Source organism: Perognathus longimembris, chromosome 2 (genome assembly GCF_023159225.1).
Source record: "Perognathus longimembris pacificus isolate PPM17 chromosome 2, ASM2315922v1, whole genome shotgun sequence".
In the NCBI taxonomy this organism is placed as follows: Eukaryota; Metazoa; Chordata; class Mammalia; order Rodentia; family Heteromyidae; genus Perognathus; species Perognathus longimembris.
Window position 1 is genome coordinate 89,833,504 of NC_063162.1, and position 18,714 is coordinate 89,852,217.

At 40.6% G+C, this 18,714-nt stretch overlaps 1 protein-coding gene across 1 annotated transcript in view; it reads right to left on the bottom strand.

Annotated features, from left to right (window-relative positions):
• The window catches only part of Dnah11 (dynein axonemal heavy chain 11), a 292,006-nt gene that overhangs the window by 205,993 nt on the left and 67,299 nt on the right, over nucleotides 1-18,714 (bottom strand). Inside the window, exons 24-28 of the mRNA XM_048339712.1 lie at nucleotides 17,880-18,002; nucleotides 17,049-17,171; nucleotides 15,861-16,085; nucleotides 14,717-14,808; nucleotides 12,855-12,981 (exon numbers count right to left, since the gene is read on the bottom strand). Coding sequence (XP_048195669.1) covers nucleotides 12,855-12,981; nucleotides 14,717-14,808; nucleotides 15,861-16,085; nucleotides 17,049-17,171; nucleotides 17,880-18,002 — 690 coding nt within the window. The remainder of the gene's footprint in view (nucleotides 1-12,854; nucleotides 12,982-14,716; nucleotides 14,809-15,860; nucleotides 16,086-17,048; nucleotides 17,172-17,879; nucleotides 18,003-18,714) is intronic.

Below are 18,714 nucleotides of genomic sequence, written 5' to 3' on the forward strand. Positions count from 1 at the left end.
AGGATTTAGTAGCTAAAAATACCTTGACTACCCAAAGCTTGTAGCTATGTTAAGATGACAGGTTACCACAGGAAAAGGACATGAGGGTAAACTGAGGGCATGCCAAATGACTTGAACCGCTAGACTAGTTGAAAAACACAGTGGATATCACATGCATGTGTGCACACTTGTTCACGCTGATGCTGGGACTTAAATTTAGGTCCCCATATTCTCAGCTTTCTTTGTTCATAGCTTGCACTCTGCCATTTGAACCATGCCTCCAGCCAGGCTTTTTGCTGGTTAACTGGAGATGCAGTCTCAAACTTTTATGCCCTGGCTGGCTTCCAATTGCAGTCCTTCAGGTTTCAGTCCCCTGAGTCCGATAGGCAAGAACCACAGGCACCCAGCTCACAATAGTGTGCGTGTGTGTGTGTGTGTGTGTAAACAAAATGTAGTACCTACACCCAGTGAAGCACTACTCACTATTTACAAAGGAAGGAAATAGTATCATATGTGACAAAGATGAATACAACAGATATTTTAAGGGGTGAGAATAAAAGAATATTAATACTAAACCATGTAAGAACCTATGCCAGTTGCACTATGACTTTCAAATCGGTGGACTCTGCTAGTACTTCTTAGGTTTTATTCTTATAAAAACTATCAGAAAGTTTTACCACTGAAGTTAAACCCACCATCCTTCAGATAAATCCCAGTTTTGGAGAAGTCAGACTAGATATAAAAATATGATGAAAAAACTTAACTCTATCCCAGCCTGGTGGTAGCTAATAATCACAAAAGGTCCTTCAGACACTGTGGATCACACCACGTGACACCCTAAGCCAGCATCTTAAGCTAGGAACTTGGTTCTCCCAGAATAGAGGTGGGAGTGCAATCAGACCTCCCTGGCTGACAGGCTCAGGCTGTTCAAATTCCACAATTAACTGCAGAAACTCTTCCTTGAAGCCACATTGTTAAGTGGAATGTTAGTAAGGAGAAGGTGGGGTAGGGGGAATGAGAGATTCAGGTTACTCATAGGATGTCAAGATGAGTTATCTGCCCACAAAGGGAGGCTGCCTTTTCTGGGGAAACAGTATTGTTATTCCATATGCCAGCAATTGCCATGCTATCTTGGTCACACTGCGCAGAGCACATTCAGGAATGTCAGCACACAGGGCATGGATGGAACTGGCTCGGTCTGGTGGTCCGAAACTGACTCTAAAATTACAAAATAAGAGGGGAGAGCAAGGCCAGGCTTTCCTACAATGCAGCAAAATGCATTAACCAGGCCACAATCTCAGACCAAGAATTTCCAATGCACAGGGTATCTGCAGATTCATCAGCAGGGACAAAGCTGACCATAGAGGAGACACAAATTGTCCTTATTGCTTTCTCCAGTCCTGCTTCAAATCACTCTTGGATTGCTATATACACCATATAGCCTGTTGAGCCATTTAAATAATGACACACCCATTAACTATATAATGATAGTACCTTATGTGAATTTGAATTACTCATAGTTTAAGTAGCATATCAAAAAATCTCTCAATGGAATCACATCTTAAGTACAATTTGAAGTAACACAAATCTTCTCAGAACTTCAAACTCTTACCAGAAATCTAATCGCTTCTAAACTGGCAGATCAGGAAGCTTTTACATTGTATTTACCCTAAAGCCAAGTGTCTTGGCCCCATTAGCTAGCTGGTGAGCAGAAATATCCCCCTCCTTCTATTTGTATGGTATAGACAGCCTGTTTCTGGCATTTACCAGGTCCACTCTAAGTAATGCTGGAGATCACCATGCTCTGTGATTTAGTTTAGTTCCACAATGACTTAAAACAGTCGCACACATACTATATACCTAGTCATTCACGGAGGCGGGATCCTGGTTCTGGCACTAAGGAACACATTTGGAATTCAAGATTTAATAGAGGACAGCAGGGCTCTGAATGACACAGGTGTGTGATTATTGCATGCTAAGCAAACTATGGAAGTTGTGATGTGCCAACAAAAAGAATTAAAGGGACCAATGTTACATCATCAGAGTCTGAAAACAACAGTGTGTGGCAAGGAGGTGCACACTGGAACCAACATGTCTGACTGAACGAGGCATGAGCATTGTCTCCTTGTTTGAAAGGAAGGTGAAGACATCCAGCAATAACAAAATGACAAGTGATATATTTCCCTGACATCACCCTAGGACTTAAAGGAAGGACAAAGAGACATGAGGAAATGTGACATCATGAAGAGAGTGACATGGTTAGGACAGCGTGGTCCCTCCAGGGTTCAGTGAAACACAGATGAACATCCTACTCCTGTTCACCTGCTTATGCTGTGAACTGAAAGTGTCTGGGGTGGGGGTGGGGGGAAAATGTGTTATGATGTCCCGAATGACTATTTTCTAAGCACCTAATTATGTGTTCCATAAATATGTGGGGAATGGATAGGATGGGCTCTTCTCAACCTAAACAAAGAGAATTTATTTGCAAGTTGATCCAGACATAAGCATGAATGTGTAAAATAGCACCTCTTTGGAAACCCACCACAAGTTGTCAAAGCTGACCAATTCTTATTTACTAGCAGCAAGATTTCACTTGTATCATAAGCAACAAGAATGTCTATTCAATTGAATTTAGACTAAGTTAAATGATAAACCAGAAAGAATCAAGTAAACATATATCCAAAAATTTTTAAAAAGCATAATGCAAGAAGCCACAGTGTGATGAGAAACAGATACTTAAAAAAAAAAAAAAAAAAAAAGAGGACTTCCGGGAAGAAGATGGAGGAGCAGCAGAGCCCTCGTGAAGCTCCCTCCAACATCAGTTTCCCCACTCTAGAGACACTTTTACTTCTAGAAAGACAGCCCAAGTGCTCCTTGGCGCAGGATGGAACTTCCTTAACAAAGACCCAGAAAGGCTACAAATCAAAGAAAGGATGGACAAATAGGACTGCATCAAACTGCAGAGCTTCTGCAGGGCAAAAGGACATAGCTCGCAAGATAAACAGAAAGCCCACAGATTGGGAAAAGATCTTTACCAGCCATACAACAGACAAAGGCCTCATATCTAAAATATATGCAGAACTAAAAAAATTACCTTCCTCCAAAACAAAACTGCAAAGAACCAATAGCCCCCATTCATCAAGTGGGCTAAAGACTTAAAAAGAGACTTCTCTGATGAGGAAATGAGAATGGCCAAGAGACATATGAAAAAATGCTCTACATCACTGGCCATAAAAGAAATGCAAACCAAAACAACATTGAGATTCCATCTCACCCCAGTAAGAATGTCCTATATCAAGAAAACTAACAATAACAATTGTTGGAGGGGATGTGGCCAAAAGGGAACCCTACTTCATTGTTGGTGGGAATGTAAACTGGTTCAGCCACTCTGGCAAGCAGTATGGAGATTCCTCAGAAGGCTAAATATAGAACTCCCCTATGACCCAGCAACTCCACTTTTGGGTATCTATCCAAAAAATCACAAACAAAATCACAGTAAAGGGCTGGGGATATTGCCTAGTGGCAAGAGTGCTTGCCTCGTATACATGAGGCCCTGGGTTCGATTCCCCAGCACCACATATACAGAAAATGGCCAGAAGTGGCACTGTGGCTCAAGTGGCAGAGTGCTAGCCTTGAGCAAGAACAAGCCAGGGACAGTGCTCAGGCCCTGAGTCCAAGCCCCGGACTGGCCAAAAAAAAAGAAAAAAAAATCACAGTAAAGCCACTAGCACAACAATGTTCATCGCAGCGCAATTTGCCATAGCGAGAATCTGGAACCAACCCAGATGCCCCTCAGTAGATGAATGGATCAGGAAAATGTGGTACATATACACAATGGAATTTTATGCCTCTATCAGAAAGAATGACATTGCCCCATTTGTAAGGAAATGGAAGGACTTGGAAAAAATTATACTAAGTGAAATGAGCCAGACCCAAAGAAACATGGACTCTATGGTCTCCCTTATTGGGAATAATTAGCACAGGTTTAGGCAAGTCACAGCAGAGGATCACAAGAGCCCAATAGCTATACCCTTACGATTACATAAGATGATGCTAAGTGAAATGAACTCCATGTTATGGAAATGATTGTTATATCACAGTTGTAACTACTTTCAACATCCCATGTGTATCTGTAGCTTCTACTATTGATGATGTTCTTGTTTCACCTTCCTGTGGTTGTATCTACACTATCTCTGTAATCTTATCTGAGTATATTGGAAACCGTCTGTACTGGTATTAGAACTAGGAAATTGAAAGGGAATACCAAATTGAGAGACACAGGGTAAAAAAAGACAAACAACTACAAAAGCAATACTTGCAAAACTGTTTGGTGTAAGTGAACTGAACATCTCATGGGGAGAAAGGGAAAGGGGGAATGAGGGACGAGGTAACAAACAGTACAAGAAATGTATCCAATGCCTAACATATGAAACTGTAACCTCTCTGTACATCAGTTTGATAATAAAAATTTGAAAAAAAAAAAAAAAAAAAGACAGCACAAGTAAGTTACAATAGTATAGGGATTCTGGCCAGGAAGGAAAAATCGAATTTGCAGGCCTGAAAACACAGATGTGAGCTCCTGGTGGCAACCCGCTGGCACACCACTGCCAGCGACAGCAGAGCTCCCCACGCTCCATGCACCTAAAGTACGCGGCAACCAGAAAGAAATCCTCCAGACGGCTACAGACACACGCAAATCACAGGCTGAGCACAGACAGGCCAAAATCGCAGAGAAAGTGTAAGTACCCCACGAAAGACATTCTCACTAGCGCCCACAGAACAGCTACTGGAACGTAGCCCTTCCCCCACCGCCAGAGCAAAGCGCCATCTTTGACACTGGCATAGGGTCAGACCAGACTGGAACTAAAGCCGGCCTGGGGAAAGCGAGGACAAAGGAGCCATCTTTGAAAAGGGCAAGAGGGATCAATCAGTGAGAGCCAGCTCCGCCCAGGAGAACGCCTCCTGCCCAGGTGGGAGGCTTCTCCCTGGAGCCCGGGCTCACACACTCAGGTGAACTCAGCCAGAGGTGTTCCGCCCTGCCTGCCAGAATTTCTAAATTAAAACTGAAAGTGGCAAGCAGCTACCAGCGGCACGTAACAACCAGACGGGAGAACAAACAGCTCCTGAGACAGATAAACGGTCCCGCCACAGAAGAAGCCCGATTCCCAGCCCAAAACGGAGCTGAATTCCATAGCCAGCTCCGCATAGGAGGCAGCCCCGCACAGGAGGGAGGAACCTCCCCCAGACAAGCTACTCTCAGCTGGGTAAACCAGGCCAGAGGCACCCCACCTTGCTGAGTCCACAGCCTATTAAAAGCCAGGCATTAAAGGCAGTGGCCCCACAGCAGACGGGAGGAGCCACGGTTCCCAAGACTGTTCACGTCCCCATCTACAGTGGATGCCCAAGGCCTACCTGCAAGCTGTATGAATCACAGGGCCCCAGGATTTCACTAACAGGGGAGGAGAGTCAGAGCAGATCCACCCCCTTGCAAACTGAAAGCAATTCAAGCCAGCCAAGAAGCAAAATAGACTGCAGACCATCGCAAGGAAACCAGAGACTGTAGAAAGCCCACCCAAACAAGGAAGACTCCATTTTTTTTTCTTTTCAAAACTTTTTTTTGGCCAGTCCTGGGCCTTGGACTCAGGGCCTGAGCACTGTCCCTGGCTTCTTCCCGCTCAAGGCTAGCACTCTGCCACTTGAGCCACAGCGCCGCTTCTGGCCATTTTCTGTATATGTGGTGCTGGGGAATCGAACCTAGGGCCTCGTGTATCCGAGGCAGGCACTCTTGCCACTAGGCTATATCCCCAGCCCTCAAAACTTTTTTTAAGCGTTGGTTTTTTCATTTCTGAAACATCATTGGTTTTTTGGTTTTCCATTTTTACCTGTTTGTTTTATCAAGTTTTTTTTTTTTTGGGTGTTCATTTTTCTGTTTGTTTTTTTTAAAATAACTTTTCTCTGTTTTGTGCATTTGTCTTCCAGTATTTTTTCTTTATTTCTCTCTTCACATTCTTTTTCTTTAAAAATTTACTTCCCAATGAATAATACCTCCACTCTTTTCTGCTAAGACTCCATTGTCTATCATTTTAACATTGTTCTTTCTACTGATTCTACTCTTCTCCACATTTCCATGTCACTGAAACTAAACCAAATCATCACCCCCCCCCCATACACTTTATTCTCTTTACTACCTCTAACTTGCCCTCCTGACTTACTTCCAGGAACTCCAGATTCCATTGACTCCTGGTTATTGGATAGAGGGTATCCCTGCTCAATCAGAGTGAATCAAAGAGGTTTGAAGACAAAGCCATCCAGTCCAAAAAGAACTTAACATAAGAACTGCACATAGGGTTCTAACAATCAATAAGTAACTACTGAATACAGGGCTCAGGATTGGTTGTTATATTAAAACTGCATTATTTAGGAACAACGAATCTAATTTTATATACAGGTATACAAGGTATCTGTATATACTTGTGAACTTCTACTAACATTTACAGAACAGTGCTTGGTAAGGTCTGCTTTGAGTCTTAAACAGTGCTCACAAGTGCTTGTAGATTGGTATTCCCAATTCAAATGGGCAGAAGAAACACAAGAAAGATGGCAAACAATGGAGTCTCATCTCCCACTCAAAACAAGCAGGAAGCAGAGCAGTCAATCAAAGACATAGAAGAGAACCCTCAAAATGCACTACAAAGTCTAATGATAAAAATGATAAATGAAAAGTTTGAATCTCTTCAGTCAACTATTCTAGAGCGTGAGGAGGCAAAGCAAAAATTAATGGAGAATTTCATGGCCTCCACAAATAGAAAGATAATTGAACTTCAAGGGTCAAACGAAAAGATAGTTACCCAGCTAAAAGATTTGGGAGACAACACTCAAAACCAAATTAATGAAGTTAATGAAATAAAGAAGTCCATGCAAGACCTAAGAGATGATTATAGCAAGGACATGGAAATCATCAGGACAGTCCAGTGAGAAGGGAAAGAGATTTGAAATCAAGTAGCTAGCCTACAGTCCCAACTAACCAAAGCAGAGGATCGAATCTCAGGAGCTGAAGATTCCCTAGAATCTATGGTGAAAGATCAAAAAGCAATACAAAACCAATCCAATTGACAAAACAGATCATTCCAAGAGCTACATGACACAATGAGGAAGCCCAATTTAAGGATAATAGGTATTGAGGAAAATCTGGAGAAAGAAGTTAATGGAATAGGCAACCTATTTAACAGAATATTAGCCGAGAACTTCCCAAATATCCAGAAGGACAGGCCTATACAGATACAAGAAGCATTTAGAACCCCAAACTGACCAGACCAGAATAGGACATCCCACCGACACATTGTGATCAAAACAGGATCAATAGAGTCCAAGGCAAGAATCCTTAAAGCTGTTAGGGAGAAGAAAACAATCACATATAAAGGAAAAGCAATCAGAATTACCCCAGACTTCTCAGCAGAGACTAAGAAAGCAAGAAGAGCCTGGAATGAGGTATACCAAACCCTAAATAAAAATAACTACCAACCAAGAATACTGTACCCAAATAAACTCTCATTCATAGCCGAAGGTCAAATAAAAGTCTTCCACAGCAAGGAAAAACTGAAACACATCTCCACCAACTGAAAATACATCTGAAATACATCTGAAAACTGAAATACATCTCCACCAAACCAGCTTTACAGAAAACCCTCAAAGATGTACTATACAGGGAAAATAATCAAGATCCCAATACAGACAGAGAAATGAACACTAAACAGAAAACCAGAATATTAGATCAAGAAATGGGAAGACACAGCTTTTAACATGATAGATATAAGGAAAGAAACAAACGATCATCTCTCAATCCTAACTCTCAACATTAATGGACTTAATTCTCCAATCAAACGACATAGGCTCATAAGTTGGATCAAAAATCAAGATCCATCTTTCTGCTGCCTCCAAGAGACACATCTATCCAGCAAAAGTAAACATCTTCTAAAAGTGAAAGGCTGGAATCAAATCTATCAAGCAAATGGCCCCCATAAGCAGGCTGGCGTTGCAATCCTAGTATCAGATAAAATTGACTTCAAATTAAAAAAGGTAAGAAGAGATGAAGAAGGTTACTACATTCTAATAAAGGGATCTCTCCTACAGGAGGATATAACCATCCTAAATATCTACACACCAAATACAGGAGCACCCAACTTCATCAAACAAACACTACTGACTCTAAAAACACTAATAGACCCAAACACATTGATAGTTGGGGACTTTAACACTCCACTATCACCTTTGCACAGATCAACACGCCAAAAACTGAGCAAAGAAACCAGAGAACTATACAACTACATAGACCAACTAGACTTAACCGACATCTACAGAATATTCCATCCAGCAACAAGTGAATACACATTCTTTTCGGCAGCTCATGTAACATTCTCCAAAATAGATCACATCTTAGGGTACAAAGAAAATCTGTACAAATCAAAACCATTCCCTGCATTCTCTCAGACCACAATGGAATAAAATTAGAGCTCAACTCAAACAGCCACAGAAAACCCTACGATACATGGAGACTAAGCAACACACTGCTAAAGCATCAGTGGGTTATTGAAGAAATTAGAACAGAAATTCAAATGTTTATGGAATTCAACCAAGATGAGTACACAAAGTACCACCTCCTTTGAGACACAGCAAAGGCAGAACTCAGAGAGAAATGTATATCTCTGAATGCCTATATCAACAAACTGGAAAAACAGCAACTCAACAACTTAAGGAAGCACCATAATCTCCTCAAAAGAGAACAACAAGCCAAACCCCAAGTCAATAGACAGAAGCAAATAATTAAAATCAAATCAGAATTAAATGAATTAGAGACAAAAAAAAAAACCATCGAAAGGACCAACAAAACAAAGAGTTGGTTCTTTGAAAAAAATTAACAAGATAGACAGACCCCTAGCAAACCTGACCAAAAAACGAAAGCAGCAAACCCAGATAAACAAGATCAGATATGAAACAGGTAACATCACCACAGAAACAACCAAAATTCAGAACACAATAAGGGACTATTTTGCAAATCTTTATGCCAACAAATTCAAGAATCTGGAAGAAATGGATGATATCTTAGAAAAAATTGATACCCCCAAACTCAACCATGAAGATTTAAACCTTCTGAACAGACCTATATCCAGCATTGAAATAGAAACAGCAATAAGTGATCTCCCATCCAAGAAAAGCCCAGGTCCAGACGGATTCACAGAAGAATTCTACAAGGTCCTCAAAACAGATCTCACACCAATATTTCTCAAACTCTTCAATGAAATTGAAAGAGAAAGTTCACTACCAGACACATTCTATGAAGCCAGTATAACCCTCATCCCAAAACCAGGCAAGGACTCATCACGGAAAGAGAACTATAGACCGATTTCCCTAATGAACATAGATGCAAAAATTCTCAACAAAATTCTGGTCAATCAACTTCAACAAGTCATCAAAAAAATCATACACCACGATCAAACTGGGTTCATCCCAGGGATGCAAAGTTGGTTCAATATACGCAAGTCAATTAATGTAATCCACCACACCAAACGGAGCAAGGTAAAGAACCACATGGTTATATCTCTGGATGTGGAAAAGGCATTCGATAAAATCCAGCACCCATTTATGCTAAAAGCCCTGGAAAAACTGGGATTCCAGGGAACACTCCTGAATATAATAAAGGCAGTCTATGACAAATCAACAGCCAGCATAATTTTAAATGGTGAAAAACTAAAGCCATTCCCTTTAAAATCAGGAGCAAGACAGGGATGTCCGCTCTCTCCCCTTCTCTTCAACATAGTACTAGAATTCCTAGCCAGAGCAATTAGGCAAGGAGAAAATATAAAGGGGATCCAAATAAGAAAAGATGAAGTTAAGCTTTCTCTCTTCGCAGATGACATGATCCTATACCTAAAGAACCCCATTGACTACTCCCAAGCTACTAGAGCTGATCCAAAACTTTGGCAAAGTTGCAGGATATAAAATAAACCTTCAAAAATCAATGGCATTTCTATATGCTAACGACCCGAATGCCGAGGCTGAAATCAGGAAAGCAACCCCTTTTGCAATAGCCTCAAAAAACATAAAATACCTAGGAATAACCTTAACCAAAGAAGCAAAAGACCTCTATGATGAGAACTTTAAGAACATGAAAAATGAAATTAAGGCAGAACTAAGGAAATGGAGAAACCTCACATGCTCCTGGATTGGGAGGATTAATATAATCAAAATGGCAATATTGCCAAAGGCTATCTACAAATTCAATGCAATACCCATTAATATCCCAACACCATTTTTTAATAGAGGAAGCAATCCAGAAATTCATATGGAACAATAAAAGACCCAGAATAGCAAAAACAATCCTAAGAAGAAAGAACAGTGCTGGAGGAATTACAATACCCAACTTCAAGCTGTATTATAAAGCTATAGTAATAAAAACAGCTTGGTATTGGCACCGGAACAGGCCTGAAGACCAATGGAACAGAATTGAAGACCCAGAAATGAACCCACAGAACTATGCCTACTTAATCTTTGATAAAGGAGCTAAAAAATAGGATGGAAGAAAGATAGCCTCTTTAACAAATGGTGCTGCAAAAATGGTTCAATACATGCAAAAAACTAAAACTAGATCCTTATATATCACCCTGCACCAAAATCAATTCCAAATGGATCAAAGACCTCAAAATTAAAAGATACCCTAAAACACTAAAGGAAGGAGTAGGAGAAACACTTGGCCTCCTTGGGACAGGACGATACTTCCTTGACAAAGACCCATAAAGGCTACAAATCAAAGAAAAGATGGACAAATGGGACTGCATCAAACTTCAGAGCTTCTGCAGGGCAAAAGGACATAGCTCGCAAGATAAACAGAAAGCCCACAGATTGGGAAAAGATCTTTACCAGCCATTCAATGGACAAAGAAAGGCCTCATATCTAAAATATATGCAGAACTAAAAAAAAATTACCTTCCTCCAAAACAAAACCGCAAAGAACCAATAGCCCCCTCAAAAAGTGGTCTAAAGACTTAAAAAGAGATTTCTCTGATGAAATGAGAATGACCAAGAGACCTATGAAAAAGTGCTCTACATCACTGGCCATAAAAGAAATGCAAACCAAAACAACATTGAGATTCCATCTCACCCCAGTGAGAATGTCCTATATCAAGAAAACTAACAATAACAATTGTTGGAGGGGATGTGGCCAAAAGGGAACCCTACTTCATTGTTGGTGGGAATGTAAACTGGTTCAGCCACTCTGGAAAGCGGTATGGAGATTCCTCAGAAGGCTAAGCATAGAACTCCCCTATGACCCAGCAGCCCCACTTTTGGGCATCTACCCAAAAGACCACAAACAAGAACACACTAAAGCCACCAGCACAACTATGTTCATCGCAGCACAATTTGTCATAGCTAGAATCTGGAACCAACCCAGATGCCCCTCAGTAGACGAATGGATCAGGAAAATGTGGTACATATACACAATGGAATTTTATGCCTCTATCAGAAAGAATGGCATTGCCCCATTTGTAAGGAAATGGAAGGACTTGGAAAAAATTATACTAAGTGAAATGAGCCAGACCCAAAGAAACATGGACTCTATGGTCTCCCTTATAGGGAATAATTAGCACAGGTTTATGCTAGTCACAGCAGAGGATCACAAGAGCCCAATAGCTATGCCCTTATGAACACAAAAGATGATGCTAAGTGAAATGAACTCCATGTTATGGAAACGACTGTTATATCACTGTTGTAATTACTTTCAACATGCGATGTGAAACCGTAGCTTCTATTGTTGATGATCCTCTTGTATCCCCTTTCTGTGATTGTACCTGCACTATCTCTGTATCTTATCTGAGTACATTGGAAACCGTGAATACAGGTATTAGAACTAGGAAACTGAAACGGAATACCAAAATCTGGAGACACAGGGTAAAAAAGACAAACAATTACAAAAGCAATACTTACAAAACGGTTTAGTGTAAATCTACTGAACAGCTCATGGGGGGAAAGGGAAAGGGGGAAGGGGGAGGGGGGTAGGAGGGTGGAGGTAACAAACAGTACAAGAAATGTATCCAATGCCTAATGTATGAAACTGTAACCTCTCTGTACATCAGTTTGACAGTTAAAAAAAGGGAAAAAAAAAGAAATAAAAACAATGAGAGCCTGGGTTTGGTACCTCACACTTGCAATCTTAGATACCGAGGAGGCTAAGATTAAGAAGATCACTATTTAAAGCCAGCCGGGGCAGAAAAGCCCAGGAGATTCTGTCTTCAATTAATCATCAAAATGCCAGATGGGAGGCCTGGCTCAAGTCTCTGATGTGAGCTGATTATAAAAGGTTTCTGCTTTTCCTTGCTTTAAATAGTGTTATGAGAATCAGGAAGAAGGTGATGCCTTATTTTTGCACAGATAAGGGGAAAGTTGGAGGATGAGTTTGAAATCATACATGGGCAACTCGGACAGTCCTGAGGACCAGGCCAATGACCACTGTGAAGGTTTCCCTGGGGCTGATAGTAAGGATGCACCAGCCGTGACCTACTTTCCCCTGGGAAGGCTGCCAGCCACCCAATGATGGAAGCCCCAGGCCTGTCTCCAAATACTGGGCAGTTTGCAGTCAGTGTGTGTTTTTATTAACTTCTTTCCCAATATACCTCTCCACTGAGCTGAGGCTGCTCTTTTTCCTCCTCCCCCTTCTCCCGTTAGCTGGACCCCTGATACCCCTAGGTGGTAGAATTAAGAATCTTTTGAGTGTAGACTTTCTAGTTCTTGGCACATGTCAACTGACAGATTGCATCTGATAATGATAGTGAAACTGGGACATTCCCTAGCTAACACAGACAAGACCTCCAAAAACAACATTACCTGCTTAGGCTGAGCTCCCTTGGAGAGAATGTCAAGTAAGTCCATGGAGGAAATGAAGTAGAAGCGAGGAAAAGCTACACGCTTGGTCTCTAGGTATTCCGCCAGAGCCTTTTCACAGAGCGAAAGCCTAGGGGGACAGAAAGCTCTGTAAGAAGATCTTGGCCATTCGGTCACAGACACACAGGAAACAATTCTAACTTCCAATCTGTGTCCATTCATCACCATGAGCTCAGCACTTAGCAGGAGTCTCCCTCCTTCTAACATCATCATCTTGATTGCACAGTCAGGCCAAGTGCAGAGAGACACATGTGTACATATACACTCCTGGATTTATGTCACCTATGGCTTTTTTTAAAAATGAAGATGAGGTTTGGCATTGCTTATCCTGAGTACAAAATGTAAGTAGCTGAGGTACCCACTTCTTTAATGAGTGTCTAGAAAAACACAGGAAATCAGGAATTCAGAGACACTATAAATCTCAGAAGCAGTTTTTTTCCCAAGGCTTGAACTCAAGGCCCAGGTGCTATCTCTAAGCTCTTTTGTTAAAGGCTAGCACCTCACCACTCTGAGCCACAGTGCCACTCCTGGCTTTCTGGTAGTTAATTAGATAAGAGTCACATGTACTTTCTGGACTTTCCTGCATGGGCTGGTTTTGAACTGTGATCCTCAGATCCTAGCCTCCTGAGTAGCTAGGATTACAGGAGTGACCCACCAGTGCTCGGCTCCAGAGCACTTTCTGGTTTTTTATTCTTAACCAAGCAAAAATAACTCAGAGCTATAGAAGTCCCAAAATTATCTAAACATGAATCATTAAATTTTTTAGACAAACATTTCATTTTAGTAGCTTGTCTGTCCATTTTATTTATTTATTTATTTATTTTATTATTTTTTTTTGGCCAGTCCTGGGCCTTGGACTCAGGGCCTGAGCACTGTCCCTGGCTTCTTCCCGCTCAAGGCTAGCACTCTGCCACTTGAGCCACAGCACCGCTTCTGGCCGTTTTCTGTATATGTGGTGCTGGGGAATCGAACCTAGGGCCTCGTGTATCCGAGGCAGGCACTCTTGCCACTAGGCTATATCCCCAGCCCCATTTTATTTTTATAACTATTATTTTGGTGTGTTTGGGAGGGGGAGGGGATTAACCTCCAGGCCAGCCAAATGCTAAGTAAACACTCTACCACTTGAGCCAGTCCCCTGGTTCTTTTTGTTTTTATTTTTCAGATAGGGTATCCTGCAAGAAGGATATCCTACAAAGAGGGTGTCCTACTAACTTTGCCGGAACTGTCCTGGAGCTGTGATTCTCCTGTTTCCACATCTTAAGTAGCTGGGATTATAGTAATGTATCACTGCACCCCATGCTGATCCGTTCATTTAAAAACAAAAGCCTAAAGAATTTTGTGACCAGTGTTGTCAAATTTTATATTTACAAATAGTGCTTACTTAGGACAAAGGCTTCAAAAGTGCAAATATGGTATATAAGGGTAGTTTCAAATAAAAGGAAACTATATACAAACAGAAGAACTGTGCAGGATAACTACATTTACTGGCATAAAGTAGTTGCTCAATCAATAGCTGCAGAACTGTGTAATGAAAGAATCAATCAATTGCATTAATTATCTTAATGTAACAAGAATGCTATACTTTCATGATTCTAACAGTCTTATCAGGAAACAGAAATATACCTGAATTTAAATTATATATATGCATATATGTATATATATATAATACCTAAGACAACTAGACAACTATAAGCAAATCTGTGAAACAATTTAGTAACAATTGAACCTGTAATGTTATGACATTTGGTATGTGTAATCTTACAACATTATTAAAAATGGATCACTTTATATGGACCTGTTCTTACCTGTACTGTAAATCTTTAAGCTTTTCATAAAGATGGGGTCTGCATGTTACTTCTAAAACATTTTTTATTTTGGCTGTCTTGAACATTAACTCCTGTGAAAAAGCATTAACATGAACCTTAGGGATTTCTTTTATAAAAGTGTAAAATGTGCTCTAGAGATTTCTTCTATTTAAGATTCTGTTCAATTGAATGAGGTTAAGAAGACTCTAGAAATGCCTTTTTTATATTTTTAGGTAAACATAATTTTGTTTTCGCCTTTACATTTTTAGATGAAGATCAAAAATAAATTATATTATCATGCCATTTCAATAAAGATGTTATGAGCATTGCTACCATTCTGGGCCACAGAATTTTCTCTTCTAAACCAAACCAAAAATATTAATAAGGAAAGGAAAAGGAAGGAGGAAGGTGAGAGGAAGTGAGGGAAAGAGGGGTAGGAGTCCAGAGTCTTAGAGACCATATCAGTGTTTTAAGTGATTGCCTCTTCCCTTGTCAAAAAGAATCCAGCTTTAGGTAGAAAGAAAAATCTAACTTCTATTCCATGAAAGTTATAGCTAATATTCTTTGCTATAAGTTTCTCAAGTCATTTAGCACAATTATATGCACAGCTCCACACCTTCTTTGTAGCTTTTACAGAAAAGAAAAGACTGATAGTATTATTTGCTACTTTTTCTGTTTGTTGCTGATAAAGAGGAATGTATTGACCCTACTTACCACAGGAGTCAGAAAGTGACAGCCATGTGACACATATGGCTCACTGTTGATGATTGTATGTTTCTTCAAATTTTAAAACAGTTGAATACTATCAAAAGTAGTAAAGCATTTTGTGACAAATGAAAACTATGTGCAATTCAAGTTTCAGTGGGCAGAAATAAAGTTTTATTGGTACACAGTTATATCGACACATTTATGTGGTGTCTGTGTTTCTCTTTACATGTCATTGCATGGTTGTTACAGAAGCAGCATGACCTGAAAAGGCTTAAACACTGATACTGAGCCATATGCAGAAAACAGACACCTTTCCTGACCCTGTATATACTGAAATGCAAGAATTATATTCTTTACAAATACACCATTCTGAAGCAATAACTCACATTACTCTGAAAACTTTGCTGAAATAGAATACAGCCTGACTCTAACCAACCTTAAATTCAGCATCTACTCCATCAAATCTTCTGGCATCTTCTACAAGCTGGATTCGAATATCTTCTGAACAAAAAAAAATGCTTTCCAGGTGGGACCAAGTTCGCTGGACTTCCATCCAAGTAAAGATGACCAAGTCAGCTATGTTTAACTTATTTTGCCAGTTTAAGACTTGCTCAATGAAATACTCAACATACTTGCTTTGAAGAAGAGTCTGCAACTGAACCTAAAGGAAAGGCCAAATATTTTAGATGGCAGACTGGGAGCGTGGCAGCACCACAAGGGAGGGTTCACAATTAGCCCGCTTATTTCCAGATTCTTGGATAGCCAGATCAGGCCATCCATAAGCTCTTGCCAAGAGCAAGAATGAGAGAATAGCAATAAATACTCATGTGAATATTTCTCCCAGTGGAAACAAGATATACACAAGTAGCTGGGTTTCCTGTGTCTTCTACTAGAAGGCCTGTCTCTCCTGGCAGACAGCAAGAGCTAGCATGGCTAAGCTGCAGCTTCAGGAATACCAAGTGGCTCTTTCTTCTATCACGCTTCCCTTGGTCCCTGGCTGTTCATCACTGCATGGTGTTTGTGTGTGTGCACATGTGCCTGCCTATGTATATGTTAATCTCCAAAGACAAATTTCTTTCCAGTACTAGGCTCTCAGAGTTGTGCTTTTCTTTCTTTTCGGTTGACTACTTACTAAGCTGTGCAACTCTCTTTACCAAGGCTTACATCCATACCTTACCTCTGAATGGCAGGTACTCACTGGCATCCCAAGATGCTGCTGATGTTGTCCCATTGTCTAAACATCATTTCTCGACCACCTCTTGTTGTTGTTGCTGTTGAAGGCCAGCCTGAGCATGCATCCACTAGGCTCAGTATGAGCACTACTATCTTGACAAGCACCTCCCTGATTTTTCATCCTCTGCCCAATCAGAAAGCCTCTGGTTCTTCTGAAATGCCCGAATTCTTTCTGTTTGTCTCTTTTCTTGGGCACAAGTTCCTTAAGAACAAGGCCTCAGACCTTTGGAGCCCATGTAGTCCTGAACTTGGAGCCTGCTATAAATAGATGCTTAATGAATGTATTGCATACGTGTGTGTGTGAATGGGTGGATACTGAATACTGGAACTTGGAAATAATGGATGTCATACATTTAAATTAAAAAATCAATAATAAAGCCATTCATCTTACTTGGTTATGCTCTAGAACTTCAAAAAGTTGTTCATCAAACTTCAGTAGTGGAATGTCTGTTCGATAGTGAACTTCATAAGAAAACTCCATGGTTGCCCAGGTCTGGATGATTTCAGTAATAACCTAGGGATCAAAACTAATGATTACCTTATGTGCTCCAAAGTTTAATTTGGGCTTGATAATGAGGATATTATCTAGGGAAACATTTTCAAAGAATATCAGAAAAACACATAGTAACATTAAATATTACTGGCCTCATAGTTTTCTTCCCCATAGTCATGATGATAAGGCTGAGAGAATGAATTCCATCAAGGGGCAAGCATCAGATTAACACACATTTTTGTTGTATCTGAGTTTTACATCTTTACCCCAAGTGGATAGTGAGAGTGGGCAGGACTCAAATGATGATGTAATATTTAACAATTATCTAGGGTGAGAAAAGTCACAGGTAGTAAGTATCCTGGTGTGTGAATGTGCCCTTAGGTGAACGTGCATAACTTATCTCTCTTTATCTGTTTTCTCATTTGTAAAATAGGATATCACCTGCCCTGAGGGACTAATGGAGTTACCATGAATAAATCCCTCGGAGGGTACTTGCCACCATCTAAAGAAGTATTTTCTGCTCTCATCAGCTGGCCAGCTCTCCTGTCTGAAGCACTTACCAAGGAATAGTTTTATTCTCCCCTCCCCCAGGACACCAGCAATGTAGCAGCAGAGAACAAACTAGAAGGTGCTGCTACACTGAGAGGCATCAAAAGCGTCTCTCATCTTGGCTTCTGTGCCACAGGACATAATGGGCACCCTAGAGAAGTCCACGCCTATGGACACTACCTTCTCAGTTCCCAGCTCCTTCACTGCTTTGTCTACCATGTTGCGGACATCATCTTCCACACGGTGTAACTGCAACGCCAGCAGATCTGCCAAGGTTGTGGCTTCGCCGATTGAAACTGTGACCTGAGCAGGAAGGAAGCAAAGGTAGAGAGAGCTTACATGGTGTGCGTGTTAATGGTTCCACCATTGCTACACTTTTGTCTCAGAGCCTTCCTTCTCCACCAGCATCTTTCTTACCTCTTTCACTCACAAAACTCATTTTTAAAAAGAATCTCATTGTTCATTTATTAGAATTTGATTGAAATACCCAGAGTCAGATAATCAGATAGAAACTCCTTTGTCTTTTCTTCCTAAAGTATCCTGTTCACAGAACATAATTCCCAGCCGCTTCTGGATTTAACCTCATTTTACCACTAATTTAATGTTAGCTCCTTGGCTAAAACCATTCTTTTGCATAGTTATTAAGTGAAAACCCAGGAGACTGTTAACTCCAATTAACCACAGAAAGCTGGAAATGGAGCTGTGGCTCAAGTGGTAGAACTCTAGCCTTGAGTGAAAAAGCTTAAGGACAGCACACAGTGGCTGCCTTCCTTCTCCCTTTATTCCTAGTTTTTGTTGCTGTTGTTATTGGGTTGGTTTTGGTTTTGGGGGGGGAGGGAGGGTTTGTCAATACTGGAATTTGAACTTGGGCCTTTCACTAGCTGGACAAATGCTCTACCACTTTAGCCATATTTCCAGCCCTTTTTGCTATTATTGTTTTTTTCCATACAATTTTGCTTTTTGCCTGGTCCTACATGGATAAAAATCTTCTCATTTATACTTTTCTCTGCTTCCC